The 21221-nt window shown below is 46.4% G+C and overlaps 1 protein-coding gene across 1 annotated transcript in view; it reads right to left on the bottom strand.

Moving 5' to 3' along the window:
* LOC135900526 (uncharacterized) overlaps window positions 1–21221 on the bottom strand; it is a 1275659-nt gene that overhangs the window by 126879 nt on the left and 1127559 nt on the right. The window contains exon 16 of the mRNA XM_070536290.1: window positions 11517–11666. Coding sequence (XP_070392391.1) covers window positions 11517–11666 — 150 coding nt within the window. The remainder of the gene's footprint in view (window positions 1–11516; window positions 11667–21221) is intronic.

The raw sequence follows: 21221 nt of genomic DNA, 5'->3' as shown, positions 1-21221 counted from the left end.
TATTACTGTCAAATTTTCTTTAAAAGCGACACAAAAACGTACACTTCATCAATAATGGGTGCCAGTACGGTTACGAATCTTTGTTGGCACGAGAAAACTATGTGTGCGTTTGGCTCTTAATTCTCAGGACATTAGGCCACCAACGCGCGCACACTTCTCCCGTGCCAACACGAACTATTCTTCCAGGTGGTCACCACGTGTTGAATTTGATGCTAATTTCCATACTACGTGTGCATACCCATAATGGGGGATTGGCAAAGAAGCGGGTGGCACATATCGTCCAAGCCACTAGCTCTTTTATTATTTTATTAAATATGTGTCCTCTTTGAAATGACCATGCGCCGATGCTGAGAATGGTTTCCATACTATGGCACATGCTCACACAGGAGTAACCGCAATGTTTCACACTATATTACCCAGAGGGAAATCTGGCGCTGCTGCTCTGTGGTATGCATGCGAATGCCGGTATATTGCGACTCCGGCTTAGCATCGTTCTCGGAGAGCCAGGACGCCTTGAAGATGAGCCTCGCAAGCACCGTTCCGTCTGTCACAATGATTCATTTTCTACCAAAACAGAACGTAAAAAGCTGTTTTAGCTTTATCATAATGCAAAAACATGTTTTGTCTATTTATGAGAGCTTCTTATTGCATGTGCAATTATGTGATCTGGCACGAAGCGCATCTCCATGTTGATAATGATGATTATCATTTCCATACTATGGCCCATACCCGCAACAAGAGATCGTGCACGAAGCACATCCGCATGTTGATAATGATGGTTATAATTTCAATGCTATGGCAGATACCCGCAACAGGGGATTGGGCACGAAGCGCATCCGCATGTTGGTAATGATCATTATGATTTCCATACTATCGCACATACCCGCCACAGGGGATCAGGGGCGCTATTCTGGACATTCCGCCATTTTCTTCGGTGCGTGACGTAGGCGCGACGCAAACAAAATGGCGCTGGTGGCCCAGTTTTGCTTACGTAACGTGACGCCAACTTGACGTTTCGCCTAAGAAACTGAAATGAAGACACTGAATGTAGCGTTATCGGTAAAGCAAAACAGTTTTCCTCCGCAGTAAAAATAAAGGAGTTATCTCAAAGCGTATGATTGTTCCGTCGAAAACGCTTCGCGCTTCCGTCGTCTGCTGCGTACAAGCCGTCGTCTGCTTCAATAGCTAGGATGCGTGTCCCCGGAAAATGCAATGAGTCATCGCATGTTGGCGCCAACGCGCTTGTTTTCTTTCTTGAGACAACATACGCGACCTACCAGTGGTGATGCGCGCACGTTCTAGGCCACGTTATCGCTATTTCGTGAAACGCAAGTGACTCAGCCCGACTCGGCTGGCTGAGAGACGGCCGAATATCACCGATAGCGTTGCGCGCGCCAGAGATATCCACTAGAGCGACGCAAGCGCCGGCGCTGCCATCTCTTGTTCATTTCGCTGGTTTCTCGCACCGCGGGAGGAAATTTCAAGGCGCCGCCTTGCGTACATTTCTTTTTATAAATTAGAAAGAGGCCGTTGTCATAACGTCTGATTGTGCGAAAAGGCATTACTCTCGATTACAATACAAATGCAGCAGTGAAAAGTGGACAACATTGCTGAAAGTTTGCTATATTCAACCAATATTATTTCGTATAAACGCGTTCTTTCAAAAAACGATGGCCCCAAACACAAATTCCAACACCACCCGAGAGCGATGCAAATACTATGAGCGCGCGTTATGAGTAAAGGATTTTCGTGGCGCCAAACGACGGGGAAAATGTGGCGATACGCATTCCTCTCGGCTGCCATTGCATATGGCTGCCCATTAGCATAATTCGCGCGGCTCGTCGCAGCAAAAATTATGGCGGAAAATCTCAGCAATGGCGGCCCAGCGCAACGTCACGCATCGTAAAAATGACGATTACGAAACAGCCCTTCCGGTGACGCTCCTCACGAGATATTCCTTCAGCCAATCAGCAAACTGACATGGCGCACATCTTGGATCGCCACCACATATTCGCGCAATTGCAGATGCATTGCACTGGCTTCTGCACGCTACCGCTCAATTTCTTTTTGAAGCGCTAACATCACAGTATATCTGCCAAGGACCAAAAAAATGTATTAGTCTATAAAATTTGTAGCTTCACGTCACGTTTCGTCATCTTGATGAAAACGCGAAATTGCATTTTGCAATACTTCCGCTTCCCGGCACAAATTTCAAAACACGTGATCTTTCGACAGCCAATCAGAGAGTAAACATGGCGGATAATGGCGGCCGTGCAGCCGCCATGCGTGTCCAGAATAGCGCCCCAGGCACGAAGCGCATCCGCATGATGATAATGATGATTGTGATTTCCATACTATGGCACATACTCGCAACAAGAGATCGGGCACGAAGCGCATCCGCATGTTGATAATGATGATGGTGATTTCCATACTATGGCACATACACGCAACAGCGGATCAGGCACGAAGTGCATCCGCATGTTGATAATGATTACAATCTTCATGCTATATCACATACCCACAGCAGGAGATCGGGCACGAATCGCATCCGCATGTTGATAATGCTGCTGGTGATATCCATACAATGGCACCTATACCCCCAATGGGCGATCATCCAAGAAGCGGCCGGTACATTTAAAGCTACTAAGGAATGTGAAAATGTAAGCCGATATAATATTTGACACATTTTGTGGCATGGGTGACCAAGAGCTCATGCGCGCGCCAGTTTACGCCAAACAGGAAGGAATGAAATGGGCATATTGTGTAGCATTTCATTAAACGATTCATGAAAAGCTCGCTTCACTTAACTTGCAACTCGTGCGTTTGATCTGCATAATCTTTTCAAAAATTTATAGTACCAAATTCTCCCATCGATCCTCAAGTACATTTGCAGTCGAATTCTCAAACTCGCACACTCCTGCCCTTGCTGCTGCTGCTCCTGCTGCTTCAGGGTTATTCTATGCCAAGTGTCCCAGACGAGTCACTTGACCATCTCAGTTTTGAGTTAAATAATGATGGCTAATTACTACCTTCATCAGATTGATTTCCCTAGATATTTATTTATTTACAGATACTGCAAGCCCTTACTCAGGGCTATAGCAGGAGTGGAATATGAACATTTACAAATAAAATATTTTGTACATAAAAAATTGTACATTGAAACACAAAAAGTGACTATAAAATAAAATTAATAACACCAAGAGGTAACAGCATTAACCGCTGAAGATAACATAGATACAAAGTAAAGTATATTACTTACAAACAAGGATATCTCCAATGTGTTTTATGAAGAAATCAATTGATGAGGATGAAACTGCTTCTTACGACAGGGAGTTCCATTCTTTGATAGCTCTTCCAGAAAAGCTATACTTGAAACAATCGGTATGAATAACAGGGGGACGAATAAACATTAAATGACGATGTCTAGTGGTTTCACCGGAAATAATTTCAAGTCTGTATACCTAATATGAACATGATGATGAATTATCAGGTAAAGATATTTAAGTCTTTCATATTTAGTTCTAGCCTGTAATGTCGGTAGGTCTGCCTGTACACAAAGTTGTGACAAGTGACTGCCAGACGCTGTATTCTTTCGATTTTTGATATGTTTATAGCAGTGTAAGAGTCCCAGACAACCTTTTCAAATTCAATTATAGGTCTAATTAATGTTTTATAAGCTAGACGTTTTGTTTCTTGAGTTGTGATTGGTAAATTACGCCTCAGACATCAGAACGGCTTGTTGGCCTTGGCACACACATAATCTATATGGTGGTTCCAGCGAACATCACTTGTGAAAATCATGCCAAGGTACTTATGCTGCTCAACTCTTATAAGTTCATAATTACTAATAAAATAAGAGTAGTTTAAGTAATTTAACTTTCTAGAGGCTATCATAACTACAGTTTTTAACGGATTTAGCACCATTTGCCATTCATCACACGATTTCTTTATCTTCTGTAAATTTGCTGGTAATTTATCCTGGTCTCCAACTGTATCAATTTTACTGTGTATAATGCAGTCATCTGCAAAGAACCTGATGGAAACGTCTATTTCATTCGGGAAGTCATTTATAAATAAGAGGAATAAAAGGGGGCCCAAAACACTTCCTTGGGGAACTCCAGACTTAACACATGCAATCTGAGACCGTGTACCATTAATTTCGACATGCCGCTCGCGAGAAAGAAAATAGGATGAGAACCATTGTGTAATAGAAGAATTTTCGAACATAACATCAATTTTTCCTAGTCATTTACGGTGAGATACTTTATCAAATGCCTTCGCAAAATCCATGAATATCATATTCGTCTGTCATAGAGAGTTAATAGTTGCTGAAAGATCATGGACTAATTCGATTAACTGCGATGTGGAAAGGCTTTGACGATAGTCATGTTGGTGGATAGATAACAAGTTATATTCATTATATTTAATTTCACAGATGTTTCGAGATAATATGTGTTCAAGCAACTTTGAACAGGTACTGGTAATTCATAAAAGGCGATAATTTGCTAAATTCACAGCACTGCCGCTTTTGAGGATAGGAATCACTTTTGCTTGCTTCCATACTTTTGGTTAAAAACCTCTATGAAGTGAAGACTGAAAAATTAATGCAAGATATTTAGAATTCCATTCGGCGTAGCGATAAAGAAACTCGTTCGCGATGCCATCGGGTCCAGGCCTTTTCTTTATGTTCAAATGAAGCAAAAAGTTCAGCACACCTTATTAGGAAATTTCAACGGCAGCAATAGGCGGCCTGTGAGATGGAGATTCAATACTCGGCATAATACCGTTATAATCTGTGAACAAGGATGTAAAATAATAATTGAAACTCTCAGAAGAAGGATGATCTAGATTGTGTCGTTCAGCGAGCATTCGATGATGGATTATTATATCTCCAAAATTTACCGAATGCTTCTTTTTCAAATTTTGTGATTGTGATGCCAAAGAACCTTTGTTTGGATTCTTTCACAAGTATCTTAAAATTCCTTATAAGACGTCGAATGGTGGATCGAGTTCTTTTTATTCTTTTTAATTCTTACGTTTTCGTTTTAATTGTCTCTTTAAGTGTATTATTTCTCTAGTTATCCAAGGACTCATATTGCTAGTTTTCTTTATAGGCTTAGGTATATACAGAGCTTTATAGAAGACATGACCAAATTAGCAAAGTACTCCCATATTCCTGCTTAAAGAAAATCTTTCCTATCCCGTGAGGTGCTCTCAACGTTTGCTAAAACATGGTTATGCATAAATATTTATATAAATGCTATTTTGGCACCTAACCTTTCCCACAACGTCGTCTACTGAATATGAAAAGACTTATCTTCAATATGCAAATGTGCTTATTGGCAGGTCATTCAGAAAACTCCCCTTACGATCTCCGATTTCTCTCAAAAATCATCAGAAGTCATCAATTTTTGACTAAGCTATTGTAATTTGTTTATTGCAATTAGGTTAGAGGACTGTCAGAGAGGTCTATACTACTCTAAAATTATTTAAGCGCCAATACACTGTATTAAGTTTCTGTTATAATATGCCAAGCATACAAACATTTTCCGTTTAGCCCACTTTCATTCACAATTTTCACATTGCGGTAGGTTTCATAAAATTATTACACAAGGTTCATTACACGGGCCTGCTTATTGGGGTTCAATTTAAGCCATTGTTTCCATTTTAATTATTGCTTTAAGCGAGATATGAATTTTTTAATTCGTCCCCTGCTCCGCTTCGTTCCGCGCTACTACTTCACCGCAAAGCGCAATGGCTGTCTTGCTTCAGACGATCGGCGCGCGCAGTTTGGTAGTGTAGTGCGGGAAGATTCGACTGTGTTGCCCAGTGCCATTAAACTATTGCAATATTTCTCTTTGTGTTTTGTTTTGTTCGCTCCTCCCAGATTGCGCAAGAAGTCGAGTGGTCGAGTCGGGTAGAGCTTTATAGAGTTGACAAATATATATATTTTTTTTCGGGCATTAGCAATTACACACCTCTCTGAGATGTTGGAAATAACGCATGTGGGAGAGCATTAGCGAGAAAGTTTTGTACAAGTGTAACGTTCATTTCGAATTGGCGCCTAGATGGTATGAAGATGTGCCTGGAGTTCTTCATCGCGCGGCTACGATCGCAAGGCGACGAAACGGTGCGAACCGGAAGTTAGCCGAATACACGTGGGGGCGTTAAACTAACTGCAGAATCGTTGTCATCATCATCATTATTGTTTTCATGCGTTACGTGCAGTGCAAGAAGAAAGCCTCTCTCACTTTTTTTTAATTTTCTGCTGTCCTGTGCTGAACGAACACAACACTATAGCGCCTCAAATTATATATTTTATTTGGCCAGTTAAAAGTCCATCTTTGCCGCTAACTTGAAAATAGAAACTCCGTTTGCATAGAAAACGTTTACCTCATGTAAGCTTTACCAAAGTGACGTTTTTACTTTGACACCCTATATTCTTCTTTCCCCGTGTCATTTCCGCCACTTGAGCCAAAGCCCTTGCCTGTGATTGCGCGTGAACATCTGCGCTACAGCGCCAACTCGGATTCGATTCTTCCTATGGGCCATAGATACACATTATGTTCAATACAAACCTTGATAGGCAGGCTAAGCCAGCTTGTTCCTATAGCCCGTCGCCGCCACCACCATTCCCACGCGGTATTCAAGTGGCATATTGAACGAAGGAAAACATATGGAGGACGGTTAAGCTTCGCCTTTAAGAGTGGTATGCAATAGCAATCAAAGATCCCTGACTCCTTCTCATGCTTCCCGGCAACTCCAGCTTATGTTGCCGTAATGTTTACCGGGAAACGCTGGCGGCGAACGCTATGCACGATGCTGCGCTTTCTGGTAGAAACACGGCCTCTTGCGTGCGCCGCGATGCGGCAGAGGCGGGCACCATATGCAGGTGTTGCGAGGAATCGAGCCTTCGAGATTTTCTCGCACCGGCGAGCGCAAATCTTGGGTGCCGTGGCTGGTCTATGTATCGTAGGAACACTGGAAATGGGCTTTGTGTTTGAGTTTCTGCGTAACAGAATTATGTTTTCTAGTATATTGAAATTTCGATCCGACTATCATATCTGTAGGTTGTGTGTGTGTCGTATTTTATTATTTGTCTGAAGCGTTTTACGTTCAGAAATTAAATTCGTTTAGCAGCTTCTTCGCACTACACAGAGGGTCTGCGTGATTGGGTATGCATAGTCGGGTTTGTCTGGTCCGATAGGAATACTTGTTGATACGACGGTCGACGTTGCACGTGGGACGCCGACACCTGATTTTCTGCGACTCGGAGCCCTAAACGCTATCGTGTTAATAAACTATGAACGTGCATTACGTCAGGCAGCTGCCCTTGCTAAGCGAACTCTTCGTGAAGGCCTTCCCTTCTCTTTTTCCCTAGCATTATTGGCCCAATAATCAGCGTATCGGCAGAGCACGTTTCGTTCCCCGTAGTTTTAACCAATACGCTCTTGCGCGGCTGCTGAGCCGCGGCTCTGCCTGCAAAGTGGAAGCACTAAAAACTTCCGCGGGCTCTGACGTGATGATCACGCGTTGGGCCGTTACCTACTGGTGATGCTCTCTCCTAATGTTATTGCGATAGCAGTTATATTGGCGCTCCATGTGAATTTCTACCGCCGCCATCGCCATCGCCATGGGCGTCACCGTGATGTTCTGTATAAAGTCTAAGTCCGATAACACCGCGGCCGCGCCCTATGCTGTAGGGAGCCGCCAAGTATGGTGGTTTGATGCAGCGATGTCTTCTCGCGTTAGCAAAGGAAAAAGTAGGGGAGGGTGCCAGCCGGCTTCCCGAACGCGCAGGGTGGGGTAGGGGGAGGTTAGTGCGCATGTCCTTTTCTACTCAAGCCGCGGCGGCTGAGCCACTGGCTTAACGCAGCCGCGCATCCTATCTTGGAGGCAATGTGCGCTGTCTTAGTAGGCTAGCCGACCGCAGATAGCCGACGGCTTCGTGTGAGCTGTGTTCTCGAGCACCTGATGCGCATTGAAGCGAGTGGCAGCACGAAGGGGAATTGGCTCCCCGCTGCGGCCGTTCTTCATCACGCCAGCGTTCTTACAGCGAGTGTCCGCGGTCATCGAGTCAGATGTGTTCGTGCTGGCCTGCACACTCGTGACAACCTGCTTGTTAATTTAGTTTGTAAGAGAATGTTTACAGCAATTTATGCAGTTAATAGAACCGCCAAACTTACTCTGTATAGCTGTCTAATAATATGCTATTGGCAACGATGCTTCACCTGTCGAGCGAAACTGTGACATTTTTTTGTACTTCCACCAAGAGTTGCATCGACTATCACGCTTCACGTGGTCACCATCACAGAAGTGGCGCAGCCAAACACTCTTAAAGCGAAGCTTCCTGTGTCTCACTGATTCGTCCGTGAGAGCCGAAAATGAACTGCTGGAAAGCCAACTTACACATCTGCCTAGAACACGGCTGTTTACATTCGCAGTTGTACCGATAAGAGAGAGAGAGAGAGACAAAGAGGAGGAAAGACAGGGAGGTTAGCCAGTGTAAGTACTGGCTGGCTACCCTGTGCTGGGGAAAGGGGTAAAGGGAGTAAAAGGAGAAATAGGACTAGCAATTTTTAATAGTAGAAAATAAAATACCTATATAAAGACATTAGTTGCGGATATTTTACCTAAATATTATTTGATCATCGTTTCTATTTGCCCAGCAGCCTTAGGGAAACGAAGAGCAACTTATGTAGACATCCCAGGGCACCCATCGAGTTCTTGTAACATAACAGGAGTGCGCTTTTCAAGACATTTCTTGCTCCATCGGCCGTGCCCGACGCGTGCGTCGGTGGAATGCCGCGTGAAAACATGAATGAATGTTTACGAAACCAGGGATGTAATCGCTTTCCACAACATAACTTCCAGTGCGCGCTTATTGACTTCACTGCTTTAGCAATGCTTCGCGCAAACGCGCTAGTGTCGCCGTAAGTGATTTATACATGCCTATTACGGGAAGCCGAACACTCCTGCTTATATTAAGGCGAAGCTTTATATGTCCCACTGATTCGTCCGCCAGTGCCGGAAGCGCAGTGCAAGAAAGCCAACTTACACATCTGCGTAGAACACTACATTTTACATACGCAGTTGTAGTGATAAAAACAATGTCGTACTCTCTCCCAATGGGAGAGCGCCATGCCACCCAGACGAATTCTATATATCTGCATTACATTACACGCGTCACGCAATACATTCCCGGCCGTCACCATGGGTAGGCCGCGGGCACAGCGCACAGCAGAAGAAGAGGCTACCATACGCGAACGTAAGCGCGAGCGCGATCGTGCCCGTAAGGCCGGTCCCGTGTATCGGCAACGGCATGCCGAAGCCATGCGCATTCGTCGACAATCCGATCCCAGCGTGCGCATCAACGAGACGGAAGCCAGAAGTAGCCACCGCGCTGATCCCGATCGGAATGTTCGCGATCTGACCCTCGATGCCCTACTTACCGCGAGGGTGAGTCATGCGCTGGATGCACATGAACGGCAATCGAGACGCAACCAGTCGCTCTTCCATTGCGTTCAGCTTGGGTAGACCTTGGGGCATCGGAGGGTACACGTAACCGTTCGCAGTGCTGAAGGTAGATCGCTCTATTCAGTTTGAATAGGAGTAAAGTTTCACGTTCAACCATCTTTCTTTAAGAAAGGCGCTTTGATTTACGTTTTCGTTTTTTCTTTTTTTTTTCAGGGGCGCGGGCACGCATTTCACCCGGATAGAGGCAGGCGGGTGTTACTGCACGCCATTTCATGCAGCACCCCGGTGCACAGAAATTTCAGAGGAGGCCTGTAGCGTCCCCTCACCCTATCCTGCTTACGCCCCTGCATCATAGCATTGAGTCGAAATATACGTCCATCGGCATACCGTCTGAGGGGTCGTTCTGATCTAAGAGGAACAGAAGAACACTTGTCTGTGAAACTGCGTTGATTCATTGTCTGTTTGGAACACCTCGATGCGGCCTACTGCAAAAAAGAGCTGCTGGCCTTCTCTTTGGCGCACCTTCTAATTCGCCTTTGATTAGCTGCGCGGTGGCCGGCGCCGCTTTCTGCTACCCCATTCGGAATGAACACCCCACGCGCACTGGTCTTCTGGCACACGTGCGCTCAGGTGTGTGTTTTGAAGTTTCGAAGGCTGGAGTGCGAAGAGCAATGTAGCAAAAAGACGGCATCATAATCGTCAGCCTATTCATGTCCACTGCAGGACGAAGGCCTCTCCCTGCGATCTCCAATTACCCCTGTCCAGCGCCAACCGATTCCAACTAGCACCTGCAAATTTCCTAATTTCGTCGCACCATCTAGTCTTCTTCCATCCTCTTCTGCGCTTCCCTACTCTTGGCACCCATTCTGTCACCCTAATGGCCGAACGGTTATCTAGTCTGCGCATTACATGACCTGCCCAGCACCATTTCTTTCTCTTAATGTCTATTAGAATGTCATGTATACCCGTTTGCTCTCCGATCTCAACCGCTCTCTTTCTGTCTCTTAAAGTTATGCCTAGCATTCTTTGTTCCATCGCTCTTTGCGCGGTCCTTAACTTGTTCTCAAACTTCTTTGTCAGCGTCCAAAGACGGCATAAAAGAAGTCAACTCCAAGAGCTCTCGCCAGATCTCTTGGCTCCTTGCGCACTCTGGGAAGAACGACAAGCACACACCACGGAGAGGAATTTCGATAGTTATTGGGACTCGACAACGCAGTCCCTCGCGTGCTCAAGGTCGCGTTGCACTAACAAGCTGCACGCGCCGATTGTCTGAAGCACGACGGTCACTGCGCTCTGCGGTGAAGAGGTAGCACGGAACTGTGCCGCGCATTCGGCACAGACAAAATTTTACAAAATTATAGATCGCTAAAACCAAAAATTGAAAAGAAATAATGGCGGTACGCCAAAAACAGGCCCATCTAAAGCACTCTGTGTCATAATTTTGCGAGGAGCACCTAAGTGACGAAATTGTGATTGAAACTGGACCAACAGCGAGAGTATTGCTTGTTTGGCAGATTATTTCAGAAAATCCTGAGTCTACTGGCGTTTAATTAATCTTTGTGCAATGTAGATCCCTGGGGAAATTCAGCAAAATAACTGCAACAAGTAAATCGATAGCAATTTAGCCAGCAAGAAATGATCAATTCGGTGAATTTTTCTCAGAATTCAGGTTGATCTTAAACGACACTCTCTCTTCGAAGTTGCCAATAAGCGCCTTCACATATTGAAGATGACTTCTTGCAGGTTCGGTAGGTTAACTTGCGAAGGTTTAGGCGTTAAAATGAATTTTGTATTAACAAGTATATACAAACATTTAAAAAATTTCCTGTTACATGACGCGCTTTGAAAGTTACAGGAAATGTTTTTCAACAAAGGTATTCTGGGAAATCTCTGTCAGCAAGGTAGTAAATAAGCATGATTTTTTAGGCAAAATCTCTCATGGTCGAATGACACGTCTGACACACTTCGCATTTGCATGACCCATGGTACCCAGTGCAACTCGAAGTGCAAGTGGCGCCTCCACGCATGCACACGCTCACCTATGGTAGGACTGGTTCCCAATACTTTCCCCAGGGCGGCGTGCATGGCTCTCAGCTCTGCAAGGTTTGGTGATACGATGGACAGATGGCGCCAGGCGTCTGACAGGAATGGCTTGACGGCCTTGCGCACATCGGTTGGCTCGAAAAACGCTGCAAAGAGACAGATGCTCAGGACGAGAATCTGAAATGTGGCATCTTCCAAAAAAAGAAGCTTTTTCTGTACCGCAACATATCCGTAACATCTTCGTTCGTCATCAACATTGATATACCGAAGCTTCTTGATTCATAGCTGCGTTTATTTGTATTTCATTATTTTTCGGACAGTCTTTTAATTAATTTCATGTTGTCGATCCCTCTCAGAACTGGCCCGGTTTCTTTATCGTTCTTTTTTTTCTGCAACCACTTATATTATGTCTCAAGAACACTGCTAAGCTATTTGAAAGGGACATGGAAAAACTCAACACTGTGACTTATTTCTTTTAAAAAGTGGGGTACAAGTGTCATGCCACTTCTTCACATTGCGGTTCACGCATTCTGCAATTTTTTGTGTGGGGGTTGTGTGGGTACGGGCAAAGGGTGTTTTTCTGCATAGTTAACTTCTTAAAATCGCCCGTGCTCAAGGGCGTCGCCAGGGGGAGGGGTGGGGGGGGGCTTACGGGGCTTCAGCCCTCCACCACCACCCGAAATCTTTTCGTGCTGTCATACGCCGCCGACCAAACCGCCGGCGTCGGAAATCATGCTGGATTTTGCCGAGAATGTCCTTTTCACGCTCAAAAATACAATTCAGCGCGAACATTGCGAAATCGGGCTGGATTTCGAGGCAACGCCCGTGCAGCCACATATCGTAACGCAAGGAGCCTCGCGGGCATCCGAGCACAGTTTCAAGGGTGTTTTGATGGCTCGTCGCGGCATCTCGCGGAGCCCGAAGAATCTACGGAGCGCATGGATTTAAATTCTGAAACTTTATGGGTATAAAGTTACCATAAACCTTTGATGCGAAATGTGCATTGCCAGTTCCAAATTCGTGCTTTAGATTTTCAATTCCGTGACTTTGTGGGTTTGATGTTATTATAAACATATGACGCCAAAGGTGCATTGGCTCTTCCATTGACCATAGAATGAGATAATCCAAATAAACACACTGTCAGACTAGTTTACAAAGCACGCAGCGAGGTCCGATGAGACGAAGCGTTGTGGTGGTTCGTTTGTGCCGTGATGTAAAGAAAAGAATATCAACTTTTTTTTTTCACCTGCGTCAAAGCATCCATGTCAAGACACTAAAGCCAGCAAAGGTAACTACGTACTCATTTATTTTTATACTTTGACCTTTATTCGCGAAGACACATTGAGCCTCTTCAATTTTCTTTGTTCTCGCTACCCGCGGGCTGCCGGAACCAGCCAGAATGCATGCGTTTTTCTCGTGTTGCCCCGGCCATCGCGCGGCGCACTTCGATGCGCGTTCATTTGTCTCTGGCCGAGTGGATTTTCACCTGGCAGAGTTTTGGACGCTTTCTGGCTAGCAGACGAGAAAAAGAAACAATGCATTGTCGTTCGCCGCCATAACTGCGGGGGCTCGACGGATTGCAATGCGGTCGCTTGAGCCTTGCCGGAAAATTTTGTCTCGCCGGCGCATGCGTATGGTTCTCTGTGGACCAAACGTCTCACGTTCTCTTCGATATTCCTTCGGTAGCCATATTAAAGGGACACTAAAGGGAAACAGTTAGTCAGTTTAGACTAATAAACCATTGTTTGAGAACCCTGCAGGCCATCATTTCGAAAAAATAGTTTGAATATTAGATGAGAAAATGAAGGTTCAAGTATCAGTATTTGAATTTCGCGCCGAAGCCCCAGCGTCGGTTCGTCAGCGTCACGTCGGGGATTCCAAATTATATTTTCGCATTTGGGCCGCGTTGGCTGAAAAATGTTCCCGAAACTTGCCATGTTTAATACTTGGTTCCTTTAGAGCACAATGTAGTCAATTTGTACCGCTATAAATAATTAGTAGGCCCTGGAAAATGCCATCAACATCCAAGACGTCACAGCCCCCAGGTGTGGGAACTTAAGTAGGCGTCGCCACCCTATTTCGTTCTTGCGCTTTTTTTGGCTTACCAAACGTCTTATCGTTGTAAGAGTGGTGTTTTTGGTGTTGTAGAACGGTAATTCACTGATGCAGAAGAAATCATTTTTCACTTTAGTGTCCCTTTAAGTGACCACATTCCATTGTGGCCAACATGCTTTCCTTGCGTTTTATTCATTTCCGTGCCCCGCCCCGCAAAAGAAAAAGATATTGTTGTGGCGCAGCAAATTGTCGCATGGTGAAAGATCGACTTTGTTAGTTCTTTTGCGGAACATAGTGCGCCACGGGACGCTAAAGTTGCCGAATACTATTATTATATTATTGCGATAGCAATTAAGTGGACACTCCAGGCGCATTCCTGCCGTCGCCGTCATGTTCCGTATAAAGTCCAACGGCAATAACATCGCGAGTGCGCGCTGCATGTTGTATGTGCGGGAGAAAGCGTCGGGGCGGGGCGGGGGGAGTGGCATGGGTGAGCATACGATGGTGGCTCAGTCTTGTGTGCGCAAAGGAGAGAAGCGAGGAGAAAGCGCGCCGCCTCCTGTCGCGCGCGATACATCAGGGGGAGCGGTGGGAGGGGGTACTGTGATCTGTGAATCTGTGGTTGCGGAACACGTTTATTTGCGTTGTTTGACGCATTATATAGAGTTAGCTTTTCTTAGATAAGTAGATTTATTGGAGACTAATAAGTATATTTAAATATCTTGTTGCGAGGTTATGTGTATACGTGCAGCGAAATTTGTTTTAGTGGCACTTTTTGCCCTTTATCAACCTGTATCTTGGCATTTCTAATGTACGAGGGCGAGTCAAATGAAAGTGAGCCAACCCACCCCGCGCAGTAATGGTTCGGTTCATTATGTGCGAAGCACGCGCGTAGCACAGAGGCATCTCTCATTTACAAAAGCGACGTGCGGGTGTGAGGATAAAGGTTCTTTAATGCTCTCGTACACTGGGATGTACGTGGTTGCGTGAAATATTGGTTATTCCAAAAGTAGAACAGCGTGACGTTGGGAGGTTTTTGACAGCTGAAGGTGTTTTCCAGAAATAAATTAGTTGCCGTGTAGCTGCCGTGTACGCTGAACATTGCATTTCACTGGCCACTGTGAAGCGTTGGAGGAAACAGTTCAAAGAAGGACGTGAAACTTGCAAAGACGATCCGAGACCCGGTCAAAGCCATTGTGCAACCAACCCCGACACAATTGCAAAGGTACATGAGCTTATTAGACAAAAACAGAGGATAACCTTCGATGAGCGGGCAGAGCGCGTGAACATCAGGCATGGTTCGGTTCACACCACAATTCATGAGCATCTCGGTTGTTCGGCTCTTGTGTGCGCAATGGATGCCCAATATTTTGAACCACCGCCAGAAGACGGAGAGGTTCTGCGCTGCCTTGACTCATCTGATCTGGTATCACAATGAGGGTGAAGACTTCTTTTCTGCAATTGTGACCGGGGACGAATCATGGTGTCACTGCTACAAGCTTGAAAGACAACGACAAAGCTTGAAGTGGAAACGTTAGGACTCACCACAACCAATGAATGCAAAGGCCGTAATTTCCGCAGGAAAGGTGCTGTTGATTTGCCTTTTTCATCGTCAGGAGCCATAACTGATCGAATTTGCTAAACCTGGAGAGACTATCAATCGTCTCCGATATTGTGAAACACTGGATCGGCTGCGTATCGCAATCAAGCACAAACGACGTGGAATATTGAAGAATTGAGTCATCTTGCTGCACGACAATGCCCATCCCCACGTCGCCGATGTGGTTAATACAAACCTGGCAAAATTCAAGTGGGAAACGCTGCAATATCCGCCATACAGCTCAGACTTCTCGTCTTGCGACTTCCGCATTTTGGAGCATTTGAAGAAAACAGCTCCAGGGAAAGATTCGTGTCGGACGATGACGTGATAAAGTCAGTTACAGACTTTTCGAAGCACCAACCCAAGGAGCTTGATCAGATGGGAATCACGCGACTGGTTAGTCAGTGGGACAAATGTCTAAATGCTCATGGAGACTACATTTAAAGAAGTACCCCGTTTGACATATTTGCGCATTGGCTCACTTTCATTTGACTGGCGCTCGTATATTTTACAATATTCCTGCTTTTTATATGTGCTCTCTGTTGCAACTAGATATTTGGTGCAATTACAATATTCGACCGGTGGCAGCTGCTCCTGCGGAATACATTCTAACAGCGGACAGTGTCATTGAGATGGTCGTTGCAAATGTACAACAATGGAAACAAGGTTCTTGAATGACAGAGAGAGAGAGAGAGATGCAAATGAGAGAAAGGCAGGGAGGTTAAAGTTTCATTAGAATATTTGTCCCCAACTTGTTCATTTCATGGCCTTTACATTTTTCCTATCAGCGGCATGCACTCCTTTGCTGGTTTCAACCTGGTATATAGTTCTAAAGTTCGTGTGATACTTTCTTTACTCATTAAATAGGCAGAAAACATGGAAGTATTGATATCAGTTATTTCGGGCACAATTATTAAACACAGTAGTATATTCTTTTATGAAAAAATACATATTTTATTTGTCTTGACAGTGCGCAGCGTTCAGCAATTCGTGTGCAGCATTTTTGCTGCAATGGCTATGCAGTTATTATTCATGTATTTGATCTCTCGGCAAATTCACTAAGGGGTTGGCCGAGCTGCAACGTGAGCCCCCCTCCCCCCCCCCCCAACCCCCCCTGCCCCCTCGAACGAAATTTCTGGCTACGCCACTGCCTGTGGTATGTTGCACAATTCTACTACGACAAATAGATTACCCTATGAACATGCGGGCTATATTCGCGCGAGGAATTGAAGTGCTCAATCAACTGAATTTTCGGCCCATTAACATTTAAACTAATTATTTTCTTGCACACAATGTAATTCACGAATAGCAGCCGGTGAGTTCGCAAGGCGTATTCATTCGGACCAAATTTTGAGGATGAGACCAGTTTTTTTTATACGCGTTCTGAAAGGGTGCAATGAAATGCATTGTCGTTCAAGTTATTTCAGTGCTTCAAATAACAAAAATTACGGCAGAATTCATGTCACAATCACCATCGATGGTAGTGTGAATAGCATCAAGCGATGTCGCGACACACCGTATTGCTTAAGGAGCGTTTATTTAAAATCTATAATGGTCATTCTGAGACAAATTCTGTTGCTTCGGCTATATGCGACATCGACTGTCACCGCTATCGGCCCACTTTACTACGGCACTCGCTTGCCAAGATCACTTAGAGCATGACAGCATGACGACGATTGTGTGATGAGGACGACGCAGTTACGACATTGAAATGACGAAGGAGGAATGACATCGATAGAGCGAAAAGGGCGGTATGGCGACGACGCATGACGACAATGAGATGACCACTCTAAATGATGACGATGGTAAAATTACAAGAGCGTGGCGATGACGGCGTAAGGAGATTGGCATAAGGACGAGCGTGGGAAGACGGTGGTGTGACAACGAAGGCATGACAACGATGGCATGACAACGGATGCTTGACAGCTACTGTGGGATGACGACGCAATGACGATAATGACATGAAAATGGCGGCGTAATCACAATTCGATTACGACAGTATGATGACGATAGCATAACGAAGAAGCAATGGCGTTGATAGAACAAAGAAGGTATTGTGACTGCCATGGGAAGAGGTTCATGAAGCGATGAAGATAGTGAAAGGACAACGTGACAGCGACGGCATAACGACAATGGTATGGCGACGACTGTGTGTCGACGACAGCATGACAACAGTCTGACGAAAAAGTTAAAAATTGGAGGACGCTTAAGCTTCGCCTTCAAGAGTGGAACGCGACAGCGTTCCCGTCGACCCGCCAAGAGTTGTAACACAATGCGCTACGGCGCAGCGATCACTTACGAGGCGCTCCGCATCGGACTTCGCACCCGCCAATCACGCGGTGAGCGTCGAGCAACGCAGCGTTCGGCCAAAGCCACCTAGACGCGGCAACGAAACGTGTGCCTGAGCAAGCGCAACGAACCAAAGATCTCGGTGTCTCGGAGGGGGAACGCCAGCCAAACGTCGTGATCGGCACGGGCAGAGAGATATATAGATAGTGATCTAAAGAAAGGAAGGACGCTTGATTCTGCAACCCGTGAGAGTGCACGGCGAAGCGTCGTCAGGGGAGAGGGAGTCGGGGCTGCGACGCGCCTCGCACCGGTCCCCGCACAGCCCCAATGCGCGCGTGGCGCGCCACCTGTCGGGGCAGCACCGTACATTGAGAGGAGGGGGAATTATCTAGTGTACCAAGCGGAAAACTTGGGCCGCTGCGTTGGCGTAAGAGGATGGATGGATGGATGATGGTCATGCATTGTAGGTGAGCAAAGATGTACAATGCGTGAATCGGAACATATTATGATGATTTTACTTTAAGAACGCGTCATGTATATTCCACGTCAAAACCCACGTCATGTATATTCGCCCAAACTTGTCTGAATGCACAGCATTAACACAAGCGCCACGTGCCAACTTCGCGGGGGCGCCGTTGAATGACGCAGCGTGTTCAGTGGGAAGTGCGACAAGTGACTCCGGCTGCATACGCACGGCTCTGCGGCGGCAATATGGTTGGTCGCTACACTGCTTCAATGTCAATCGCATTATCGCCTACATGCGTCGTAAGATGGGTTCTGCCAGAATTTCTTTGTGGCGCAAATAATGTATACCTGTTCGAGTAAACTGGCTCAAGCAGCACATTTGTGCTGCATAAGCCACAGGTGATTTTTGAAAATCATGATAACGCTAAAAAGTACCGACTGTGTTACAAAGGGTCGTAAATTACACTTATCTAGCAATATCGTTCTAGTTCATGTGATTGATTTGTGTGGTTTAGTGCCACTCGGTCTGTGCTGGTCTCCAATGATCCTTTTTAAGGCCAACTTGGGTCCCTGGGTATCTGCGAATGAGCGCGCAGGAAACGAGGGGACAAGTATCAGCGTTCGCACGCACCGGCCCGCCACGCTTCTCGTCTCGAAAGCCACGCGCGCAGTTCTTGGCAGTCCCACTAGATGGCGCAGCCTGTCCAAAAAGAAGCGCGAGTGAAGAGCCCGGTTGCCTCATGGCGTCTTTCTCAGCGTCGCACGCACCGGTGTGCCATGTTTTTTGGAGTCCACGCGCAAGCTTCGTGGCGGTGGCGCTAGATGGCGCCAAGTGTCATTAGGGAAGCGCGAAATAGGAATCCCGCTGCAGTACTCGCCTCATACATAACCTGTTTCGATGGTGTCCATACGTTGTGTCACTGTCTTGATTCAATGCTAACGCATTAGCACCGACAGTCATCGTGAGATGGCTTCTGCCGCAATTTTTTATTATGAACGTTTCTTATGAACATCCTCTCGACTGCGCCAGTTAGGGCTGGCAGTTGATGGTTTGTGGTGGTTGGAGATGGCACCCCTCGATGGCCTGAGTGCCCGCTGGCAACGCGAAGGAAGAGCCAGGGTCGGGTGGAGCACAGATTTTATTGCCGCAGCAAAACGCAGACAACCCTCTCGTGTCCTCCCGAGCGCCCGTTTTTAAGAGCTCGGTCTAGACAGTGCAAAAAGCTACAACAAAGACGCATGCATTCCTTGACTGCATCTGCTTTCACTCGGCCCTACGGGGGCAACAGTCACTTCGTTGAACCCGGCAAGCGTTTCCAGTTACTCGTTGCCTGTTGCCACCTGTCATTCCCGCTTGATCAAATAGTTACCGGTTCGTGGTCCTCTGCAGCAACATGGGTTGAAAAGCCATATCCAGCGGGATTTCCTTCCTCCCTAAATTAACGACCCGCCACCACGAGTCACTTCCACGAAACACGCTTTCCACGCATGCTTTATCATTTCTCTGCGCATTGGCTCGGGGGACCCCGTCATGGCTTTCAACTTAATTTCTTTGATGACTCCCGTGTGCACTGCTGAATGACCTCGGCGCCATTACACCTGCATTTAGTATGAAGAAGATTGCTCAGAAAAGCACTGCGAACCGCATCGAAGGCCCCAAGTCCTAAACTCTCAAACCGACTGGCCCACACCAATCTTCCTCTAAAAAGGGTAAAAAAGATGGACATTGAAAAGTTGCCTGGCCACAATCACAAAATGCATCAAGCGCGTTCAATAGATGGGCTAATAACAGCTTCATTTTTTGAGCGCAGTTCCTAGGTGCCCGTTCCTGCATTGAGCGTCGATGTGCCTCGGCGTCGTTCCTCGGCGTATCCGAGCGAACGAGCACAGCGAAAGATGAAAGCGAACGCGGAGCGCAGCGGGAGATGAAAGAACAGAGCGCGAGGAGGAAAGTGCAGGAGGAGGCTAAAGTAAAAGCATGAGGCGGAGAGTGGAAGAGGAGAATATGGCGAAAGGGTGAGGAAGAAAGCAGGTCTAGTGAAGAAAAAGACTACGTGATGGCGCTAGAATATTTATAGTCTGATTGTATGCGCGACGCGAATTGTGCAGTACTTTAAGGAAGCCATACGATTACAGTAGAACCTTCGACAAGTCCTGCATAAAAACCGACGCGCTTCACCCACAGATCAGATTTTCGACAATCGCAGACTGTCAAGAATGGCGAGCTGCGAAACAAGATTGCCACACAGTTTATGACACGGCGACACGACGCGCACCTCTCCCTCTCCGTCGCTGCAGCTGGGAGGCGTTCAAAGAAGCGGCCTTTGCGCTGGAATCCGCCGCCTTCCACCCGCCCCATCGACATTGTGACGGAACTAGTTCGGCGTGTGTGAACAATGATTCCGGAGTTCCCCAACGCGGAGCTGATTTGACACGCACGGACAAGCTGCCGTGGGGACGACGTATTTTGGTGCGTCTCACGCTTCGGCGTGGCACGGAACAACGAGCGACCCTCGATCGGCACCGATAGTTCCCGGAACGGCACCCCGCCAACGCCGTCGTCGGGCATCAGAGCGCGGTTGCCTTTGTGTACGTAAACTGATCTGCAGAGCAGCGGCGAGTTGGTGATGAGTAAACGAACAGTCGCCGCGTCGTATGACCGGCGGATCGAGTGTATAAAAACTGTGGTTGTGCGAATGCTGAGGACACTTCTCTTGAGCAGTCATGTTAGACTGAGTCACTTCTCTCATGCAGTCATGTCGGACTGATACTCTTTTTCTCAAGCAGTCATGTTAGACTGATTTAATTTCTGTAAATAAACCCTTTTCCTCGTTCTCGATGAGAAACAGTTCTTCACTTCATCAATGATCTCAGCGTAAATAAGTTGGACGACGGCATGGGCCAGCTACCTTCGAATTCATGCCGTACTCCAATCTTGGCAAAGGACCACGGACGATAGGATTGAGCCCCCAATCCTGACAACTGGTGGCAGCGGTGGGATGGACTTTGCGACATGGTGCTGTATCTGCGGTGAGTGCTTGGTTTTTGCTTTGACTCTCTAGGCTTCATTTTGTGGTTGTTCTGTTTAGAACAGTAGGGAAGCTAGATTGTTGTGTGTTAGCTAGGTTGTGTTTTCCTAGCTAGATTTAGAGAGCAGAATCAAGGCAGTAAAGCAGCAGTCATGGAGTTAAGGACACTGCTGAGAGACGAGTTGTTGATTGTTGGTGAGGAACTGGGCCTAGATGTACGCAAGGAAATGCTCAAATCGGAATTATTGGAGCTAATTTCCAAT

This window comes from Dermacentor albipictus, chromosome 3 (assembly GCF_038994185.2).
Source record: "Dermacentor albipictus isolate Rhodes 1998 colony chromosome 3, USDA_Dalb.pri_finalv2, whole genome shotgun sequence".
Lineage (NCBI taxonomy): Eukaryota > Metazoa > Arthropoda > Arachnida > Ixodida > Ixodidae > Dermacentor > Dermacentor albipictus.
This window is presented reverse-complemented; position numbering and strand designations above follow the sequence as displayed.